Consider the following 24,144-nt stretch of genomic DNA (forward strand, 5'->3'; position numbering starts at 1 on the left):
AATGCAAAAAATATATAAAGAAAACTGTTACAATAACATTAATAAAAGAAAAGATTAATAATGAAAGAAACTGAATTTAACATAAAATAACAATTTTGAAAAAAGTTAATAATATAAAAGTAGTTTTAAGAAGTGCATATTTATAGCCTTATTTTAATTTTAAAAGCTAAGAAACACTTCTTAAAGGCAATACAAAATTTGTCATAAGAAAGTAAGATTAAGCATATGTTTTATATTTTATTAACCCATGCTTAAGTCAACTAACAAATTGCTGAGCTTTTAGCAAATTAGTAGAACTATTCCAGAGAAACAAAGTTTTACGAACTTTATTAAGGACAAAGCTTCATTAGGAACCAAGAAGAAAATCATTATAAGAAAGAAAGATTAAATTAATGTTCTATATTTTATTTACCCATGTAAAACTCAACAAACACATTTTAGTACTTTTAACAAATTGGCAGTGTAACAAAGCTTTACGAATTAGTCAAATATTAGGAACCAAGTAGGATTAACATTTAGATTTCATTTTCTTAACGCTTCAACAAACTATTGTTCTTTGACGAGGAGCAAAATCAACGAACCATAGCAAAAGCTTATTAAGGATAACCAAATTTGGTTAACTCATTATAATAATTCGTATTAAGATATTTACCTGACAGAAATTTTATAAGAACTCGACATTTCTTTTTAATACTTAATCGAAAAACTATTAGTATGATGTTAATTTTAAAAAATAAGAAAAAATTATTCTCCAAGGAATAGAAAATAATAAACAAATTAGAAAGTTCGTTCGGCTGCACTTCCGCAAAAACAATGCTAGAGCATTGCCAACTAAAATCGCTAAATACAAAGTTTTTAGCAAAAAATGAGTTAAATGAAAAAATCTGCAGTAGATGGCGCTAAAAAAGTGTATTTTCAGATGCTGAAGAGCCGTTCACGCTGGATTTAAAATTACACATGAAAGAGAACTTGATTAGCGAGTTTTTTTCGCCGGCAAATCTTTTCGGTCTCATTCATATTCGAAAATCACATTCAGTGAGATTAGTCCTTGAGGAACAAGATTTTCTCATAGAACAGTTTATAACTCAACACAAGATGCATAATAAATAACTGCTTACAAAGGATTTGGGCATTGACATTTAATAACACTATCGAAGCAAATAATTTTAAAAGCGAAAAACTGAAATAGATATGCATAAAATATGTAGAAAGCGTTTAGTTCCTGAGAAATCAAATTTTAAGGAAATTACAGTATCAAAATTCGATTTCTTAGAAACTAGAATATTTTGCTAGATTTGAAAAAAAATTTTTACTTTTTAAATTTACATCACGTAAAAATTTTTATGTCTTACAATTCAAATTTTTTCGTATATTTTTAAATAAAATGAAAATAAATAATTATTAAAATTACTTTTTGCATGAAATTATCTTGGGGGAAACTAATTTTATAATTGTGTACAAGCATTTTTCAATTCGCTTAAAAAATTCCCAATATATAGCGAAATAGGCAAAAAATAAAACTATTATTAAAGGGGCAAAAACTTTGGATTGTTCTCCTGACTAAATAATTAGGACCATATTTCTCAGATTGCAGCTACCCTCCATATTTTGTTAATGGTCAGGTTAACGATTATGCGTCGGAAAAAAGGTATCTTTTCTAGAGACTTACTTACTAGAGACGTAACTTAAAATATTGTCTTCACAAATTAAATAGCATATTTGAGGTCACCCTCCTGAACCATTAAGATAGAGTTTTAGTACGTGAAAATATGTTTATAAATTTAAAGTTTATTGAGTGTGGTTCAACAAAGAGCCCTTTAAAGAGAGTTATAAAATTTTTTAGAAAGAGTTATTAAGTTGAAGACTTAAATAATTAAATGCTAAAAATATGAATAAATAAATAATTAAATAAAACTAAAAACAGAAAGAAAAGAAATAAAAAAGTAGAAAAGTAAAGCGCTTTTGTGTAAACTATGATATTTTATACTGTATACATATACCACAATTTTAATAAAATCTACCTTTTGAAAAACACATTTTTAATTTTGAATTACAAATAATTGTTTAAAAAATAATTTTGAAAGAAGTTTAATTTAAATGTAACAAGACAGTCTCAGTTTTAACCAACATCAAGTACCTCTTTAAAAGATTTTGAGAGTGGATAAAAAAAAATCTAAAATAGGACATCTCTTTAAAAAAAAAGGGGGGGGGGAATATTGTTTTTAGACGGGGTGCGCATCTCTTCAAGCTAAAAAAAAAGCCCCTATTTCATCAAAGACAAAAATACATAAAATTTTGTTTATTTAAAACACAGCTTATATTTTAGCTGTATCTAAATACAATGCATATCACTCGATTGTTAACTGTTAGCAACATTTTGGAAGGGGTAATTTTCAGTAGACAGAATTAACATAGACAGAATTGCGTAAGAAATTGCCAAGAAAAGCACCGGTGGAAAAGCCCGTGGAGAGAGAAAAAGTTCCTTTTGGATATCAGAGAACTGGTTCGTAAAATAATAGCTGATACTTTAAAACTAACATGAATTTAAGAGCGAGGACTGGTCCATGGTGCTTTTCAAGTGCATGCAAAAATATTTTAGGCTCCCCCCTCAGTAAGGAATAATAGTAATAAATATGTACAGATTAAAATAAATTTCATTAATAATTTTAAAAATAAGTCAAAATCTACAAATTTTATTTGTTTATTTCATTTTTTTAAAAAATACTTCGCAAACTATTTATATAATGCATTTTTATTAAAATTCTACTCAGCGAAAAAAAATGTCCACTCTAAGCAATTATCTCATATATATTATCATAACAGATTTATCACTAAAACTTAAAAAAGCACTTAAACCTAATGACTCATTTAAAGTAAAAAATGAAAATAATGCGATAAATGTCTTAAAAATATATTTCTTAATATCTCAAAAACTCGACGCTTTTCAGTGATATAATTTTTAATTTGTTAATATTCAAGAAGTTTTAAAAATATTACTATTTAAAGAAAAAACGGTAAGAAAGCGAAAATGAACTAACTATAAATGTAATCACTAAATTTCATAACTGAAAAATTAAAAAGAATATTTAAAAAAATATTTCTTTTTTTAAATTATCATAAACTAAAGATTATAATCTATCGATAGGGGAGGTAAAAACAATATTATACCTTTTAATTTTATTGAAATTTGGCATAATTTTAAATTTAATATTGAGAAAATTACAAACAAGAAAATTATGTCACAAAAATATAGAAAAACATCAAATTTTGAAATCTGAAAAATCAACATTAAATCAATGAAATTGCATATCATATTTGAAAGTCTGCTTCAACAAGTCTCGCGGATACAATTTTGAAATTAAAAAATAATTAACTAATTATTTTAATTTAAATTGGTTAATACACCGGACATCTATTTTCTTTTCAATATAATTTTTAAATATAGGATAGATACATTAAACTGATTGATAACATATCACACCAAAAAAGATTATACGAAATATCCCTCTCCCTTCCTCCATATCTCCCTCCCTTCCTCTCATTCCTCAGCTGAAAAGATATTAAAAAAGAACCCACAATCTGAAAAAATTCCCGTCCCCGTTCTAGCAAACCACTGGATGTAAAATTCTACTTATTTGTTATTTTATGTAAATATGAAGTTGCCCATACAGACAGGAAAAATATTCCCACAAAAATATCTTTTTAAACTACCCTCCCTAATTTTCAAAAGATAGAGCGCATTTTTATTAGAAAGTTAAAAAATTTAAAAAAAAATAATTATATATTATTTTGTTAAATATTGGATATTTTATAAATTGGATATTATATAATAATTTAATTTATTATATAATTATCTGCTTAATTATATAATAATTAAGTAATAATAAATTCACAATATTTAAAATTTTTAAAATAAAGAGCGTATTATTGTATTCAAGCATACAATTTAAAAAGCAGTTATAAAATTCAAAAATATCACATACATTTTTTTATATTTATAATGAGAATAATTAATCAGAAATCTTTCAACGTGAAAGAGAAAAAGTTAATTTCCCGTAATTAGTGAACTCTATTAAATCCTAAACTGGTGGCAAACTATTTTATTTTAAGGGATTGTCAAATGTATTTTTTTAAAAATGTTTATAAAAACTATCAAAAATTTTTCAAACTAATATTTAATGCAGTTGAATTATCTGTTTAATTCCTAACTTCTATGGAAATTTCATTTTTCACTTATTAAAAATTGACTTGAATTTGATGGAAAAGATTTTTAAGCATCTAATTGCACCAAATTCAAAGTGAAAGAAAAAATAATAATAAAGGAAAGCTACATACGTAGTCAAACTAACGATGGTAAACAGTACTATAGACAAAATAAAAAAGGAGATTAAAAAGAAAACAAATGTCTTGCATGTTATAGATAAAGTAGCTGGCACATTTCACGTTAAATATACAAGGTAACCCAAAAGTTTTGTTTGAAACTTTTCCGTATAGCAGCAGAGAAATAGATAAATATACTTCATGTTTGCATAGGTTTCAGCATAGGTATATTGACTGCATATGCAGGTAAAATTTCGAAAGAACACTCTAATATGTTTCATACCCAGGACTGCTTCCTATTTCAAATATGATTTTCGCATTCGAACTCTGACAGAGATAAAATCCTACGCCAATGTCACAGAACAAATCTTTGTTCTTACATTCAAAAATGAAAAAAAAAAAAGGTATGCAGAAATGAAATTTAACGTGTGAATTTTCACGAAGAAAAATTTATGAATTAATGAATTTTCATCCGTGATAAAAATTCATGAATGAAAATTCATACGTGAAAAGCTATATTATTAATAAATCACTAAAATATTAACTTAAATTAAAAGTTAGGTGTTTTTTAGCACCAATATTGGGAAAACATTATTGAGTCACTTCGTACATCATTAGGAATACGATTGGTGGATTAATAAAAAAATTTCCTTAAATTTCGATCCCATATTTAAGTTATATGTACATTTATAATAGCGCTTTTAATAAATATAAATGAATCCTGTTTTCATTCTGGCGATATAGAATATAAAGAGTCAAAAGGATTCATTCAGATCTGTGTATAATTCGATTTGTTATGAATGGAACTCCAAAAAATATTAGGCCAGAGATCGCAAAGTTGTCGAACCGGCCTGAAGAACATTGATTCAATTTTCAACACAATGATTTCTTATTAGTTATTTGATGTAGTATGAGATAACTTCATAATCTCCATTGTTTATATTCGATTTAGAAATAACCATATCAAATTTGTTCATTTTATAGCGTGCACAATTGATATCACAATTTCCTCACCTAAATAGTTTCTATAATCTTCTAATGTTATATCGATATTATTCTGTAATATAATTTTTCAAAGTTTGAATTAGCTGTTGAACCTTTTCTGTAATAATATTCCATCTCTTAAATTGAGACTGTATGCAATCGAATAAATAAATTAATAAAAAAACTTATTTTGAATAACTGTTGGTTTAATGATCGGATCTTTACTATCTATAGCAACAGATCTATGAGAAGCACATAATAACAAATTTAAGGCAGTTTTTCAAACGTACCAAGTTAAAAACAATTGTGCTAGATGAAGACAGTTAATCTATAGCTCCTATATTTCCGCTTTTAAACTACGGTTATGAAATTTTATTCCCTTACAGCTATTTCAGGACTGTTGATTGATAAAGAAGAAGATTTCATGCGAAGAGGATATGTGACAGGCTTTCATCCAACCATTCTATACACTTTCAGTGGATTCCCTCATCTGTTGGGGTTGATGGGAATGAGAGGGCTGTCTTCCTGACCAAATCCGCTGCCGAAGATGACACTGATCATTGAGGGAAGCTAACCTTTAGTGAAATTTCTTCACTGGCAAAAATGAAATTAAACAAGACCATAAGAACTCCTCCCAACCACTCTTGGTATTTTGCAAAAAAAAAAAAAAAAAAAAAAAAAAGCGGGAGAATTTTCAAAATTAGACCGAGAGCCCATCAAACTGCCTTTTCACGCTTCTTGAGTGGCCACACTAGATCTCTGAATGTCATTGGTGATTGGTGCTCGGCAGACATGGCCTCCCCTGCGCATATTCTGACTTGTTTGGGGTTCAGTAAAGATGAGGTCCTAAGAGACTCCAGTCTTTTTATGGACTTCCTGGAGGTGTTCGGATTCATGGGAGTCATCTAGCGCTGCTAGACGATTCCGAGATTAGCAACAACAGAAGAAGATTGATTGAATTCAATATGGAATTTTTTAAAATTCTTTCAAGTAGTTCAGTGTATTAGTAGTTCTTTTAAGCAGTTCAGTTGTATTAGTAAATAATTTATAAATCTGTAAGCTCCTATACAATATAACGTGATTTTTAAGAAATAAAAAGTAAAAGTAAATATGCAAAAAAAAAAAAAAAAAAAAAAAAAAAAATTGGGAGTACAAATAAGTTTCCGCCGTTTTCTATCAAAAATTAACAGTTTATTGTGAAAAAACGGTACATTATCTTTTATTCAAAGTATTCTCCATTACCAGACACTTCTTTTCCACATCTTTCTAGGAGCATTCGGATACCATGTCGGAAGAACTCTTCATTTTTCGAGCATAACCACGAATCGACGACCCATTCCTTGGTTTCTTCAAATGGTATTAATTTCTGCTCAGACATATCATGTGACATCGACCGGAATAAGTGATAATCTGAAGGAGCAAGGTCTGGCGAATACGGTGGGTTGGGTAGAACTTTCCATTGAAGTGTTTTCAAATAGCAAAATTGACGTTCAGTGTCTCTTGGCTTCAGTTGGTATGGAACCCAACTTCCTTGTTTATGGATCATTCCCAACGATTTTAAACGATGTGAAATTGTTTGCTGAGTCACTTGTAATGTAAGAGCGAGTTCTTCTTGCGTTTGTGATGAATCTTCTTCCAATTCTTTGTCATCGCACAATTTCGGCCTTCCACTCCGTTCTTTGTCTTTCACGTCAAACTCAACGTTTTTAAACTTCTGAAACCACTTACGATAACTTCTCTCACTTAAAGCAGCCTCACAATATGCTTCTCCGAGCAATTGATGCGCCTCAGCTTCACATTTCTTCAAATTAAAGAAGAAAATCAAACGTTTCTGCAAATGGCTCTTATTTGGCGCAAAATTTGACATTTTTGCACTGAAACAATTACGTTATGCTAATAAGGAATCACTTATAATAAGACGCTTAACACTGATCAATTTCTACATAACTTTCTGGTAGTGCCATCTTGTGACGAACGGCGGGAGCTTATTTGTACGTCCAATATTTATAACTGTTTGTCAGTAAATTGCGAAATTTTTTAAAGGCTACAGGGAAATAAAAATAAGAAAATTGAACTCTTACTGGACGGGCGATTCCTAAATGTATTCGTGCAAAATCAGAATCTGGATAGACAAGAAAATAAAAAAGTGGTAGCTCAAATGTGGGCATTACTGATTTGACTGACTTATTTTGCTTTCACTTTAATCAAAGTTAGTTCAAAGTGTAATTATATAATTTTTATTTTGAATTAAGTAGTAGTGAATTGAATAAATCAAACTCTTATAACTCCACTCAGAAATAAACTGCTAAATTATTAATTTGGTTACTAGTTTTATCTCTTTAAACCTATTGATAACATTTTATGCTGGCTGAAAAAGGTATAGTAAATAAAACTTTGATAATTTAGTTGGTTTGATCAAAAATTATCTTCGATAATTTTAGATTCCACCCTCACTTCCTGTTGTGCGATGATTTTTTGTGATACTTAATAATTTTGATAGTACTACAATACTGAATGTAATTAAAGTCAATTAGTACAATAAATCAAACAAACTGAATTCAGTTGTCAAGAAATGTTTAGTTACAACTTTATGTTATAAAAACTCTCAAATTAGAGATGAGATTATGAAAGTTTCTACAAAAAGAACAAATAAGTAAAACTGTAGTTGTGTATAAGAAATATAACTGCTAGCAGAAGGGAAAAAAATCATTTAAATTAAATTAATTTGAATTAGTTTTCAAAATGAAATTGCATAAATTAAATTGTGAAACAATTAATTGTATTTTACTAATAAATATTTCAACAAATGTTTTTGTTTTATACGAGAGACAATTTCTCAATTGTAATGTAAAATCATAACATAAATTGAATATATATTGTTGAAATATAATTTGCATCAGTAAATATTAAATTTTATGAAAGTTTTTATTAAATTTTATTTACTTGTTTGTAAGCAACTAAATATAAGAATCGAACTATTTTTGTTATTGTAGGTTTGTATTATTGCAAGTTTGATTTTGTTTGTAAACAGTAAAAGTTCGCAACAGATAAAAACAACCTGTAAAAAAAACCCTGGGTAAACCACTGCATATTTTAAACAATTGTTATTTTTCATTTTTTGATGTTAAATTTTTTTTCTTCTTATTTTTGTTTGATTTCTTAACCAGGGTTAAGTTTTTTACCCAACAAAATCACTTGATAGTTCTGGAAAAATAATTTAAACAGCTCTTAGAAGTTTCTAGTACATCAAATTTGTTAAGATTCATGCAAATAAATAAATAAATATAATACCATTTGTATTCAACACACAGAGGAAAAACATCTGCCAAGAAGGGATAAAATTACCACATCATATGTCATAGAGGCAGGTGTGTGTTTTAGAAATTACTAGAATAATAAGTTAAGAGTAAATGAGTGACAATGCGCTTTAAATTTAAAATTATTATTTTTTTCTTTGCCAGCGCTAACTGGCAAAAAGCCATTAAATAGTTTTAAAAAATTACTTTTGTTGTTAGTGACGTAGTTTTCCCTTGACGCTATTTGGCGCGGAAACGGATGTCATGACATCACTGAGAGATGAGACCTTTTGATTGCAATTTTCTTTTTTAATTGTTTGTTTTTAAAGTTAGAAACTCAGAGATAAATATTCTTCTACTTAATTTGGCTTGATTTGCCCTCAAAACTTTCATACTAAGATGTGCCCTCATGCGTAAAAGCGCTAACCATTAGTTTCAGGGATAATTACTTTCTTCGCAAAAAATTGCTGGATTTGCTGTCAAAGCTATTCTATTTTGAAAAACTTTAAACAAAAATATTCTATGCAAAGATTGGACACGTAAAGCATTCTTTCGAAGAATTCGCCAAATAAAATTCCATATTTTAATCTGTCAATGCCTAAGCGTTTTTTTTTTCAAACAATAATATATATATATATATATATATATATATATATATATATATATATATATATATATATATATATATATGTATATAGCATCAAGCTAAACATTTTTTATGCGCAAGTCCATGAAATTTTCAAATTTTATTTAGATTGATGCTTTTTTGCTCGTTATAGAATATATTTTTTTTCCGTAAGATTAATGAAAAATATCAATAATTGATAACTTCAAGGAGATAATCTTTATTAGAGTTTATTCCTTAAATGCATTTGAAGTACCTAAATCTGGAAAGTGATTAGTGATTAATTTTATTGAAGTTATACTTCTTATGCGACTTCCAACAAGGTTGCGTTAAACGTTTAACGCTAAATTTTTATTGGCCGGGAAATCACGTGGTAGGATCCAGTTTTCCCTCATTCATTTCCTTATTGTTTTGGTTCTCACTAGCATAAATATAATAAAAGTATTGTTTTTCTATAAATATTTTTTTAGTTTGTTTTGATACACATATAATTTAATAGGGTAGTATTTTTTATTTTCAAATTTAGTGGATAACAATTGTAAAAAATGAGTGAAAACAATCCCACGGACAATGCGACGGATTTAAGGTTATGTCAAGGTACGTCTCTTGTGAATATCAATTGATTGTTAGGTTTTCTCTTCTGAAATTATATTATGACGCATTCACATACATTATTATTACAAATACATTTTCCAGGGCGAGATGATGAGGCTGGTTCAAGAGGTCCACGAGGGAAAAATGCACAATATTACCGTGATTACAGAGCACGGAAGCGAGTGGAGTAGGAAAAAGAGTCGTTGAATAGAACTAGTGATCCTTCTACGACTGCTGATTCTTCTACAATCAACGTCACAGGTTGCGAAGTTTAACTTCTTCCGCGCGGAGGGACTCCACGCACTATTTTTTTTTTAATTGAACAAACTATGTACGAAATTTTTTGTTAAGAAAATAGCATTTAATATGTTTGTAGCATAAGAGAAATGACACTGTTTTACCTATGTATTTGTGATTACGGAGAAATATTCTTTGAGTTAAAAGTTTATCCAATCTCAAGTTTTAAAAGCCGGACATGTTTTTTTTTCCTTCTTCTTTTTATCCTACATTCACATTTTTTTTTATAACACAATGAATGCTAATGTAATTCCAATAAAAATAATAAATCCATATGTTGATTTTAAGTGGGCTGAATATTATTTTTTCATAGCCAAAAAAGATCTTTAAAAATAGAAATAATACTAGATCTAAACAAGATAAAAAATGTTACAAACTAGACAAGACAAATGAGACTGTTTTATTCGCCTTTCTGACCATAGGCAAACATTCTTTGAACCATAGGTTTTCCAATTTTTCAAGTTATAAAAGTTAGATATTTTTTTTTTGTTGGTTTTTATTTTCTTCCCTTTTTTATCGCAGCAAATGCAATTGCAATTTTAATATTAATAATAAATCCAAATGCTGCTTGTAAATATGTAGAATATTTTTCCAGAGCCAAAAACAATCTTAATAGCAGAATGATTTTTTAAAAAAAATTATTATCTCACTTTCTATGCTTGCTAGATTAAACAAATGAGATCGCTTTGTTCACATTTAAAACTTAGAGAAACATGTTTCTAGCTGTAGAGTTTTCCAATCTCAAGTTTTAAAATCCGGGTTCCCCCCCCCCCTTTTTTTTAACAGGTGGAATTCAAATACAATTCTAATAATAATAATAATAAATCTCAATGTTGATTGTAAGTGTGTAGAATATTTTTTCCCGAACCAAGAGTGATCGATCTCGAAGATTTGTGTGGTTGAGATTGTTCCAGACTCGCACTGTAGACAAAATAATAAACTAAGTCTTATCATTAGACAAAACAATTATTTAAAATATTTTTTGAATCCACGGAAAAACAAAAAAACAACGAATCTTCAGTGTAAGAGAGTGAAACTAAAACATATTGCTTAATCAAGATAAAATACTGAAACTAGCATTAAAAAGTAATAATTGGATATCTACAAGTGACGTCATTGTAGGTAAATTGTGGCATTTCTCGATTCAGGAGCCAATCAGGTTCGATACACGCGTGACGTTTCTTACATGTATCTTATTAAATCTGATTTAAATCACATGGCTAGAAATAATCACTTCTTCTTCTCGAGTTACCCAAAGGAAAAAAAAATATTTCTGAAGAGATACCTGCTTATAAAATAATTTTATGTTTGTATAAAAAATATCGTAGATTTGTATAATTAGTTTCGATCGGGAAGTTTCTCTAATTCAGGAAAGCATGAAAAGAATTTTTAGTATATAAGAATCAGAGCCATAAAAAAGCACTAGAAAAAAAAAGTCAGGAAAATAGCATTGGAGTACAATGTAATTGTATTTCGAATGTAACTAAACAATATTTTAAAAATTAATTAGTTTGAAGTGATAAGTACAATGATAAGTTTGAAGTTCATAAAAAGTTTTTCACATTTTATTCTTTGCAGCTAATGATTTGGTTTCTTAAGAAAGCTTTGAAAATTTCATAAGTCCCGAAAATTGCAGTTATTGTGATTCGTAAACAAAGAATATTTTTCAAGTCAATTAAGTTTCTCTCTATATTAAAGTATCGTAAGAGTTACCACCGCTGTTTTGGATGTTAGGACTGAACGTTACGTTTTGTTTTGTAACGCAAAAACTAAAAGATTTAGGAACTTGAAATTACGAAAGTAGCAGAGAAATATACAGAGAGTACAACAGAGTAAATAAAATAAACATTTGTTAATCAGTTCATGAATTATTAGCTCTTAGGCATGTTGGGAAAAATACTATACGGGACGCTCTACAGGCCTCACGGATGCAGCTGCAGAGGTGAAATTTGATACGCTGAAAGGGTTTTATTTGTTTATGAATTAAACAAATATTTTCTTTTTTTCGAAATTCCAATTTGTTCGAAAGTTATTGCAATTTTAAGTGCTTTTTTGCGAATTTTTTTTCTCGCTTGTTTTTTACGTTATATTTCGCTTTACTGGACGAAATCTATGAGGCTCAGAAACCTGAAATTACGAAGGTATGTCGAAAAAAGTAAAAAGATAAATTAAGTAATCGAATAAAAAACAAACAAACTAAGATTTGACAATTAGTTAGAGATTTATTGACTTGTAGGGAAGAAATGCCATGTTTGTTCGATCTGTAGCCCTCTGAAACGCAACTACGAACTTGAAATTAGACGTGATGAAGATGCCATTTTAATATGCAAATTTTGTTTCAAAATTCCAGTTTGTTCGAAAGATATTGCAAATTTAAATGCTTTTTTGTGAAATTTTTTTTCAGTTTTTCTTAATATTTACTATTAATTTATAACTGTTGTAGAAAATTTATTTTCTCACACGAGATCTTTATTTCTTTATTTTATTAGCTCAAGTGGATATCAATAAAAAATAGCAAAAAAAAAAAAAAAAAAAAAAAAAAAAAGAAGAAGAAGAAAAAAGAGAAAGCGAGAGAGAGAAAGATTACATATTACCTTCATATCAGTCTTAGCATGATATAAATCTTAACATTTATACTGAATTATTTAAAAATATTAATATAGTAAGTATGAAAATCTATATTCCTTAGGCTAAAATTTGTTTTTCAAGTACAGGTAATTATTTTTCAAATCTAGGTCATCGTCGATTTCGTTACGATTAACATATAAAGTTTTTTTTACGTAATGCTACAATAGTTGTATATCTTTAAAACAAAATGTTCCGTATTTAAGAAGGAGAAAAATGACGTTGAAAAAAACGAGAAAAAAAAACGATGATGAACGATAAGCAATTACGGGGGTTGGAGAGCGGAGTCTCCTATTTTTTGTTAGAAAAAAACTGTAAAGAATAAAATAAATACTTTTGTTATTATTTTGAACTTATCATAAGATGATTCACTTGTGTGATTGTTTTTAACTGACGTTATATAAGATAATTTTATCAAAAGAGAAGGTAGCATAAAAAAATTTAAGGCAACATAACATAAGGAAAAAAATTTAAACTTCCTCTCCGTAATCTTCATACTAGTCCTAATATGTTGACTATTTTTTAAATATCTTATTACGTTATTCGAAAATATATTTGCATAAAATTTGGCCTCAATGCCCCGAACCATTCTCTAAATTAATATAATTTTTAAAGCGAGTGTGACATCACTGCTTTGTGAATCAGTTTTGCATTAACGCTTCATGGTAAATTCTGTTTACCATGAAGCATTACCACCATTAATATTTAGTCCATTAAAATTATACTTTTTCTTCGGAAAAAATAATGCCCCAAGCTTTGTTATATTGCATAAATACTACCTGAAAACTATATCATTCTCTTCTTTATGCGTCCCCCTTTTTGGGGGGAAATGGGGGCGATATGAGGTAGAGAATTGAATTTGTCCTGGTTAGACAAATGAGACAGTGTTACCGATGCATTTTTTTAAAAATCCTGAAGTTAAAAGTCCTGAAGATTGAAGTCACTCCTAAGGAGCTGTGATGGCTATGGGGAAAGAGCGTTCACCTTCGAGTGAGGTGAACCGGGTTCGAATCCCACCAATGGCTGGTCGATACGAATCCGCATCCGGCTTGCAGCGACCACAGTGCTGACGTGAAATATCCTCAGTGGTAGATGGATCACGGGTTAGAATCTTTTTTACAGTCAGGCTAACCTTGGGAGGTTCTCGTGGTCTTCCTCTTCATGTAACGCAAATGTGGGTTTGTTCCATCAAAAAGTCCTCCACGAAGGCAAAATTTCTCCCGATACTTGATCCAGGAGTTCCATTGTCTTCTGGATTGGGTTCAAAACTGCAAGACTACGGAGTTGAACATTAGAAGTCGTAAACCCAAAATTTGGGTTGGCTGTTTAACGACGGTTGTGCCAACCATTCTTTTTGTTCCTCAACAAATGATTATCAAGTTTAAAAATTCGTTTTAAAAATTAGAAATTTATGAAAGCTTGGGATTATAAAAATATAATAAACTTCAAAACAAGAAAAAGCTTTTAAATAACACATTTTAAGAAAAATTGAACTGAAAACTATACTTCGATTAGTTTGAATCGTACTAAACTATATGAAATAAAATAATTATATGATTTCCTGACACGACTTTCAAAAATGGCAATAAAATTTCAATTAAAGTTTTGGGAGAAATAGTCGGTTTTCTTTTTCTCTCAAAATGATTACTCCCGATGAGGTGACCCAGGTTTGAATCCCAGTGAATCCCCCTGGTTGATACTAATTCTGGTCCCGGCTTACACTGACCATAGCGCTGACGTAAAAAGATCCTCAGTTATCGACGGATAATGGGTTAAAATCCCCTGGTCATCGGGCTAACCATGGGGAATTTTCGTAGTTTTCCTCTACGTGTAATGCAAATTCGGAATAGTTCCATCAAAAAGTCCTCTTTCGTTTACGAAGGGTTAGTTTGTGCCAATACTTGATCTAGGAGTTCCCTTGTCTTCTGGGTTGGATTCAAAATTACCAGGCTACGGAGGTGAACATTGATAGTCGAAAACTCAATATTGTGTCAGCTGTTCAAAGCCGGGTATTAAAGAAAAATAAAATATACCGGCGAGAGTCGCGGTGGCTCAGGAGGTAGTGTTCGCCTCTCAATGAGGCTTCTTCCGACTGATTCCAATGTTTACCCCAGCTCTTTAATTTGTTTCTAAAATACCAAGGCCATACATTCGCAGCAATCCTGCCGACTGCCGCAGAATTATTGTGGAGAAGCGAAGCAGAGACCATGCGAAGGCGGAAAACAACATGGAACCGCGAAGCATTGAGTTCGTGTAGGTCAGGGGTCGCCAAACTTTTTTGATCATCGACCCCTATATAATTCTTCGAAATCTCCATCGACCCCCGCAAAAGTTATTTTCTGTTAATTAAAATAAAACAATATTAGATACTGTGCTTGTACATTTATTTTATGATTTTAAACATTTATTAAAGTAATAGTACATTGTGTAACAATAGTTTTATGAAAAATATATTAATATTGAAATTTAAATACCTTATTATTAAATAATAAGTAATTATGCATAAGTAGATATAATAAGTAAAGTAACTAAAAATTTACTGCTTCTTGATGAATGAGATGGGTGTGCCTGGTGTTTTTTTGCAAGGTTCGCTATATTGGGTTCAAAATTGGTCAATTTTAATTTTCGTCAAAATTGGTCAATTTTGTAATTTTTGTAAAAAAATACAAAGTGTGCTATAGTTTTGTCGCGGGCTGTACTAATCCATATTATTAATGCTTACCTTTTTTTGTGCATTGATAATTAAAATTGATATCTAAACCAAACGAATGGTTTTATCGAAACAATAACTAATTATCCAAAACTGTAAAAGTTTTAATAACGACACTGCAAATATTCAACACAGTTTGCAAAGATAGCTGAAACTGCGTATGATATTTGCATTTGTAACGTCAATGCTCGTCACACGTGACATTGGACAAGCGCACATATGCATATGACTTATAAACTGCGCTGAGTTCGTGCCACTGCGCGGTGGTACGTAAATACTTGTTTCACCCCAATAAATATACGTTTATTAATTTATGTTTTATAAAGAAACTGACATTGAGTCAATTATAAAAAAAATCACAAATTTCACATACTTAATTAGGTATGTGTGATTTGCGTATTGAGAACTGTTTTTTTTTCGACCCACAATCGACCCTTCCGATTCGGATCGACCCCCATTCGCCCCCCTGTCTCAGATCGACCCCCGCTTTTGTTAAATAGACCCCTGGGGGTCTATATAGACCACTTTGACGACCTCTGGTGTAGGTGAACCGATTGGTCGCTGCAGGCAGCTAGTTTAAAATTAAAAAGTATAGAAAAAAGTGATTTCAGGTAAACCTAGATTAAACCATGAAGTTTCAAAGACTCAAAAAAAAAAAAAAAAATTAAAATATCAGAGAATGCTGCCAAGGTAATAGCAGGATTATAAGGATTGCGCAAAGGGAAAGTGATCCTGCAATAATTTGCTTCCCTTTGATATTTTAAAAACTTTTTTTTCTGCATATGGCACTTCATGATTTACTTTAGGTCTATTTAATTCACTTTTCTCTGAACTTCACATTTTGATCCGCGATGGCTCAGCGGATAGAGCATTCGCCTTCCAATGAGGCGAACCGGGTTCGAATCCCAGTCGATACGAATTTCGCATCCAACTTACACCGACCACAGTACTGACGTGAAATGTCCTCAGTGGTAGACGGATCATGGGTTAGAGCCCCCTTGCCGTGAGGCTAATCGTGGGAGATTCTCGTGGTCTTCCTCACCATGTAACGCAAATGCGGGTTAGCTCCATCATAAAGTCCTCCACGAAGGCAAAGTTCTCCCAATACTCAATCTAGGAGTTCCCTTGTCTTCTGAATTGGGTTCAAAATTACAAGGCTACGGAGTTGAACATTATTAGTCGTAAACCCATAAGATTGGGTCGGCTGTTCAACGACGGTTCTAAAATAAAATAAAATTTTACATTTTAAATTATCAATGGAGGTGAACCAGAATTCGCCTTGTAAAGTTTCTCCCGTGGTATAATGTCCTCTTAAAGGGGCTCTCCCAGAATCCGGGATTCAAAAATTCGGACGAGAGAGGTCTTTCAGATTGATTCGTTTCATTTACATAATTTTACGTTCCAATTTATTTTAAGTAAAAGTTATCGAGCTCTGGTAAGAAAATAATATTGGCATTTTCTATATAGTACTGCATGAATATATACATGATTATGTAGATTATACAGTAATAAGTGCCGAGGATTTCCCTGGAAGTCCGACTGTAATGTAAAAAACACCATCACGCTTCAAAGAAGCAAAGAAGGACTGAAGTACATTTTAGAAAGATCGTTCTCTGTCAACAACCTACGCCTTTCCAGATAGCCGTCTGAACTTCTCTACCTCATTAATTATATCCCCCTGGGAAATACATCAAGAAAATCTTTTTTTTTTTTTTTTTTTTAAATTCCTTTAATTAACCGAGTGATATTTCGATGAAACAACATTATGTTTATTTATTTATTTTTAAGAGGTATATGTTTCTTTAGAAAGAAGTATATTTTCTTTCCCTCTTAGAGAAGTTATGATTTCCTTTTCAAGTTAAGGTGACCAGAATCATGTATCATGATTTGAGGACAAATCAGCGAAACGTCCTTGAAACATTTTACGATTTGAGAACACTCAGATATTTATGGACAACATTCATATATGTGTGCAACAAAGGATTTTTTAAAAAAAATTGGTAGCTATAACATCAAGTGCAGAATCATCAAACTTGATTTCATAAAGCAATTTTAAAATATCTAATATTGCGCAATTGAACGCATGTAAAATGAATGGTTACATGATAATAAAAATTTGTTTATTTTATAATGTTTTAATCTGTTAATTTTAGATTTATTTTTTTTTTTTTTTTTTTTTTTTGGTAAGAAAAAACTCTCTTGTTTAGAAACATATGCATTACTCATTTTTTTAAAAAAAAAGAAAAAAAGGAATTTATGTTTCGGAGAAATTTGAGAAATCATGTTAAAAATTGTGGATATTTTCTGTCTTCAAAGAGTTTGAGAGTTTTTGAAGACAATCAATGAAATTCGAGTACTGTCCTTAAGATTTGAGGACGTTTGGTCACCTTAACTAAGATGCCGATTTCTATTTGAACCGTAGGGAAAGCATAATAAAAAATTACTAAGGTTGACTATCACAGAGCCTGTTGAAAAATATACGTAATCATGACTTGAACACTTTAAATCCTTTCATCTCATCAGCAACATCTCTCTCCCATACTTTTTTCAAATAAATTTTTCTCCAGAATTTGACTAGTTTTGCAATTTACCAAGGGTTTTCCCCCCCTACAAATTGAATGTAGTGTTTCACGTAAGCTTTTCTTACGCATTCGTTTTCTCCTTGACAACAAAAACGAGACAATCGCTTACTCCGGCAAATGACAATAACCGGAAATTAGTTACGAATCCAGAAATTTTCACCCATAAGCATGTAAGATATGGATGGAAACATTTGTAAATAAGAAAAAATAATTATTGTATTTTTTATGCCCATGTTCATGTTGGCATGGTTATGTTTTTTTCTATTTTATTTTATTTTAAAAGTTACAGCAAAAATGTATTTTTCCTACACATGGTGATATGCACAATGTGTTGATGCAAGCAAAATTGTATATCAGCCTTTTTAAATTTATTGGTGAGGGAAAATATTAAAAGAGAACTCACCAAATTATTGTAACAATAAACCTTTAATTTATAAATATTATTTTTACAAATGATTACTGATCAAAATAATTTATGTTCGCTAATAGATCTTAATAAAATCTTTCGTGTGAAAAATGCGTTATACCAGCGTTTCTCAACCTTTCAGTATTCGCGGCCCAGTTTCTAATCAGAATTTTCATCGCGCCCCCCGCTTACAGTAAAATGTATACAACAATAATGTATATTGAGTATTTTGAATTCAGTCTTTAAATTATTTTTAACTGCCAAAACAAAAGTAAAGTAAAAGCTAGCAGCAATTGAGATTGTAAATTGACTATGTTCGGAGATGATTTTTCAAAACAATTACAGTTCACACTTCTTTCAAATGATACTGTTGCTTGTCGAATTGGTGATCTAGCTGAAGATTTAAAATGACAGCTTTTCTCAAAATTGCGTGTCAAATTGTTTTCAATACAGCTTAATTATGCAACAGATATTAATATAGATGCTCTTTTAATTGCCTATATTCAATTTTGTGATAATATGTTAGTTGTAGAACTACTTTTCTGCAAATCAATCGAACTCAAAATAACAGCGATAGCATTATTTGCTATTTTAAATGATTTTATGAATGAAAAGAACATGGAAATCAAAAATTGCGTCGGAATATGCACCGATGGTGCTCGTACAATGTCCGGAAGATTCAAAAGTGTACAAGCACTTGTAAAACAAAAATCGCCTCAATGCGTCTGGACACATTGCATGATCCACAGAGAAGCTTTGGCTTCGAAAGAAATAAGTCGTGGTTTGAATATTGTGTTAACTACGGTTGTAACCATAGTAAATTATATAAGAATGAGACCCCTGAGATCGAGAATCTTTTCCGCACTTCGTAAAGACATGGGTTCAGTACATTCAGCATTACTACTTCATTGTGAGGAAAGATGTTCATCACGTGAGAAATTTTTGCAACGTGTTTATGAATTAAGAGAAGAAATCACCATTTTCCTAGAAGATAGCAGACCGGAACCCGAGAATTTTCGCGATTGTTTATTTGTGATGAAATTGAGCTACTTGGTTGTCTTATTCCAGAAATTAAATAACTTGAATCTTCAACACCAGAAAGCAAATACACATATGTTGGATACGAGTGATAAAGTTAATACTTTTTGTAGAAAATTGGAATTGAGTGACAGAAATTTAACGCAAAAAAATCTAACAATGTTTTCAATTTCAAATGTGGATAATTGTACTAACACTTATAAAGCTGAAGAACATATAAATGCCGTTTTTGTAACCACTGAAAATCATTTAGCCATGCTGGCGAAGAATTTGAAAAAGTATTTTCTTGCTGACGACAAACTGATAGCAAGTTACTAGTGGGTTAGGGATCCATTTCATAAGACTTCCGAAGGACTCTCAATTAATGAGGAAGAAAAATTCACAGACTTCACGACAAGTTTCGAAACCAAAATACAATTTAGTAATTAATCACTATTTGAATTTCGGGCAAGAGTAGAGTATGATTTTCTGCACTAAAAACAAGGGCTTTTCGCATCTTATGACCAGTTTTAACATCCTACCTTTGTGAAATAGGGTTTTCTGCTGTGACTTCTTTGAAGATCAAATATAAATCTCGGCTAAATATAGAAACAGAACTGAGAGTGGCTATTTCTAATATGAAGCCTTAGCTCGAAAAACTTTACTTTGCAAGACAGGCCCAAGGAAGTCACTAATAATTATCAAATTTGTTTTCAATTTAGTATGTTTTTATTAAGTAAGGTGGGTGAACCAAATGTGGTTAGTGCTTCTAACGTAGCCCATCCCCAGTGGCGTAGCGAGGGGGGAGCAAGGGGGGCATCATGCCCCGGGCGCTACTCACAGAGGGGCGCCAAATGGTCAGCAAAACAAAAAAAAAATTGTTGGATAATTTTTTATTTTTATTAAAATTTATTTCTGGAAAATATATTTTAAATTTAGTGCCAGTGAAATATAATAAATGTTAATTCGTAAATAAAAAGGAACACTATCAAACTGTAATAATGTATTCATAATAAAAATGACGCGTCTTTTCTAATGTCAGGGCTGACTCGACCTGTGTCTGTCAGCACTTCCTTATGGCATCTACGCTGTGTGGTTACATATATTATCTCCAAATATTTGCAGTGTACAAGGTTCAAACATCAGTGTACAAAGTGTTTGTATGTTTGTACAGTGTACAAACATTCTTTCTTTCAAAATACTATTTATTTTTATTTCTATAAACGCAAAGTAGCTTACGATCAATTTTATCATTAAAGTATGATCAACTTTAATGATGTTATTGATAAATTTGCTTCATCAAAAGCGGAAAATTAGTTTTATTAATGTATTATAATCATATTATTAAATATATGTATTTCCTTAGAGATAATAAATATTTACTTTTTTATTGTTTTAAAACTGCGTATTTTTAAAATATTTCTTTATAAATATGTAAAATAAATAATAGGTATCTTTTGAACTAATTCTAGATGATCATTTACATTTCAAAATCTAGTCTTGTTTTCTCAACTAGATTTTTTGTCTCAAATTTAATGCCTAGATTGAGCCTATGACTTTATTTATTTTACTTTATTTATTCATTACTTTGCGAGTATATTTTACTTATAATATTAGATGGTTTTCGAATGGGGGGGGGCGCTAAAAAGGTATTGTGCCCCGGGCGCGAGTTAAGCTCTCTACGGCACTGCCCACCCCCCAAAAGTGAAATTAAATTTATTTTGAATCACAAGATGGCCTTGCTGCATTGCAAATCTTGTATCTGAGGTGCACGTGGCTGAATTGAAATATATTTCCTTGAATGGCCTCCATTGTATGAAGTGATTTTATTTTTTGCAGTTGTCGTTCTAATTTTCGGGTATCTAAGAAGATATTGTAATTTATATGTGTTTAAATTCTTAGAACTTTGAGTTATAATATGCTTTCTGAAAGTTTATTTCTTTTTATTTAACCACATTACTTTAATTCAAATTAATCTATCAGATTAATAGTTTTAAGTTGTACAAAATGGTGACCATATGCATGCTCCCAAGGTGACCTGACAACGGTGCCGCCTTGGGAACACGTGGGCCACCTTCGGAAACAAACGTGAAATCTATAAAAGAGTCAATTAAAAATCATTACGTAGCATATTATTTATCAAAAAGGAATTATATAATTGAATACCAATTGATTAGTCCATTTTAAGCAAATGTGGAACGTTGGTATTTTTCAAATTTTTATAATATTTCGACGTTCTGCACTTTAGTAGAGTTTGCGATATTTTTCTCCAAGTTTTTTGTTTTGTTTCCATTTTAAAGTATTTTTTAAGTATTTTTGTGGTAGTTATGTGTGTTTTTGTGGTAGATTCTGGTATTTTCCTGTAAATTTGGATATTTTTTATACTAGTTATGGGTTAGGTTAGTTAACTCTAGTATGGTTATTTAACTCTTACTTATTAGTTATGGGTTAGGTTAGTTAATTCTAGTATGGTTATTGAACTCTTACTTATTAGTTATGACTTGTTAACCCTTTTGACAGAATGAAATCAGTAATTCTTGCTTTATTCTAAAGAGTTAGCTCAAAATAATCACTAGTGACTTCACACAAGAACTATATCACTGTAAAATATTTATAAACAAATTATACACTCTAAAATCAAATATCCTTTTTTAAAATCCGGAAAACTTGTATTGAACCAGCAAACTTGTATTGTATTGTACCAGCAAGGCACTTAAGGTACTTTTAGTTAGACGTTTGCCAGTTCAAATGTCTTTTCTAAAGATAATTTGAGTAAGTGATTTCAATATAGGGCTCACCTTTGGAACCTGTGGGAAGCACAGAAGCTACAATTTTGAAATTGTACTGTAAAATAAATGAAATTTTATTTTACAATTAAAAGTATGAGTGGTATATATTAGAGACAGGTGTAAGATGTTACAGAAAAATTTCAGTCACACAGACTTAACCAGAAAATTAGGAAAAATGCTCAAAGCAAAGCCATTTTTGGCTCCCCTCCTTAAGTTTTGATTTAATAAGTTGTTTTACTTTAATAAGTTATTGAATATGTCGAAATGTATTTTGTTTTCTTTGCTTATGTGCGCTTTCCTTCCATCCAGTTAATCAATTTTTAAAAAGAATATTTTCTCCCTGGTACTCTCGCGCCACCCCTCAAGTGTGTTCGCGCCCCCCTAGGGGGGGGGCGCCCCACAGGTTGAGAATCGCTGCAAAAAACAACAATTATTGCGAAGCAATCATTGGGGTTGGTGAGCAGCAGGGAGCAGGGGACTTTAATAATTGTTTATCAGGATAAACAATATACAGATATAACTATAGCAAAAATTAGTCGATACAGGAAAAGTTCAAAAAAAGTAACGAAACATTGAATTAACAGTTAGAATATGAAAAACAAATTAAATTTTCCCCCACATTTTGTAATTTTTTTTTTCCATTATGGGAAGTATTTAGACCATTTGGATCATTTCCCTGTCTGCTATATCCCTTCAGGATCTTGCAGTCATAAGACTCTTAGAAGTCCTGATGACGTTCGAAATATTTTTCTAAATAATTATAAATACTGCTCGTTTTTTATCTTAATTTTAGTATTAAAAATTCGAAAACAACACGCATTATTTTCCTTCTTATTATATAGACCAGGGGTTTCCAACTTACATGAGCTGGGGCAGGGCCGGATTAACCTATAGGCACACTAGGCACGTGCCTAGGGCCTACGAAATTCAGGGGCCTACGAAAAACTTGGGAGAAAAAAATTAGTTGACAAAAATAATTTAGCTTTAAAAACAACAAGTGTATTCTGCACAAAATTATGAAGATACAAATAAAAATATAATATTTTACGGTAATAAATTATTTGACAGAATCTTATGATCTAATATATTACTTTTTTGCGATTTTTGGATTCAACGAAATCTTGTATTATGCTGTCGAATTCCAAACTACGCAAAATGTCGTATTCAATAGACATAAGTGCGAGCGATGCCAAACGATCTTGATTCATTGCTGAACGCAAATAATTTTTTTAGCATATATTTTGAAAAGAGGGGAGGAGTGGGAGAAGGAGGGGAGGGCCCAAAAACGGCTATGCCTAGGGCCTACGAAAGGTATAATCCGGCTCTGGGTCGGGGGCCACAATTAAAAACACAGATCAAATGGCGGGCCGCAACTTTATCAAAATTTTATGTAGGACTCCTTTATGTTTGAAGGAACATTATATATAACTGTCGGATTTTTACCAAGTAGTATAAAAAAAGTATTGAATTACAAATTAAAATAAGAAGTAGATTTTTGAAAATATTTAATTGCTATTAATAATATTTCTGAAAATATTAAATAAATAATAAAAATTCGGGCTACATTAACTTTAATGCGCACTATGCATTAAACAATTAATGTGCAAGAGATATCAAATTGTTAAGATAAAAAACTTTATAAAGGTTGGTATTAAAACTTACATAGTAGCACACAAAATATTCAATGAAAAAATTGAGGTTTGTCTGCTGCAACCACCAGATAATAGATATTTACATTTAAAATTTACAAATGTGTGTGTAAATATTTTCGTCCAAAATGAGTGGTTTCAAAAAGTTGAATCGGAGAATTTCTTCCAGAAAATTTCTGATACGCACATGATAAATTAAATTCACAAAATACAAAAAAAAAAAAAAAAAATGAAATAAAAAAGAGCAACA

At 30.6% G+C, this 24,144-nt stretch overlaps 1 protein-coding gene across 4 annotated transcripts in view; it reads right to left on the bottom strand.

Annotated features, from left to right (window-relative positions):
• RapGAP1 (Rap GTPase activating protein 1) overlaps positions 1–24,144 on the bottom strand; it is a 69,145-nt gene that overhangs the window by 42,944 nt on the left and 2,057 nt on the right. The window contains exon 1 of one of the 4 annotated variants that reach the window (XM_087159714.1): positions 8,596–8,641. The exons of 1 other annotated variant lie outside the window; for it this stretch is intronic. In XM_087159714.1, the coding sequence (XP_087015840.1) occupies positions 8,596–8,626 (31 nt within the window). In that variant the 5' untranslated portion in view covers positions 8,627–8,641. Of the gene's footprint in view, positions 1–412; positions 539–652; positions 822–8,595; positions 8,642–24,144 lie in introns of those variants that run through there. 2 more of the 4 variants (XM_043039492.3, XM_043039491.3) reach the window with 2 other exon arrangements.

Source organism: Parasteatoda tepidariorum, chromosome 3 (genome assembly GCF_982258835.1).
Source record: "Parasteatoda tepidariorum strain Cologne lab strain chromosome 3, Ptep-v5.0, whole genome shotgun sequence".
Classification (NCBI taxonomy): domain Eukaryota; kingdom Metazoa; phylum Arthropoda; class Arachnida; order Araneae; family Theridiidae; genus Parasteatoda; species Parasteatoda tepidariorum.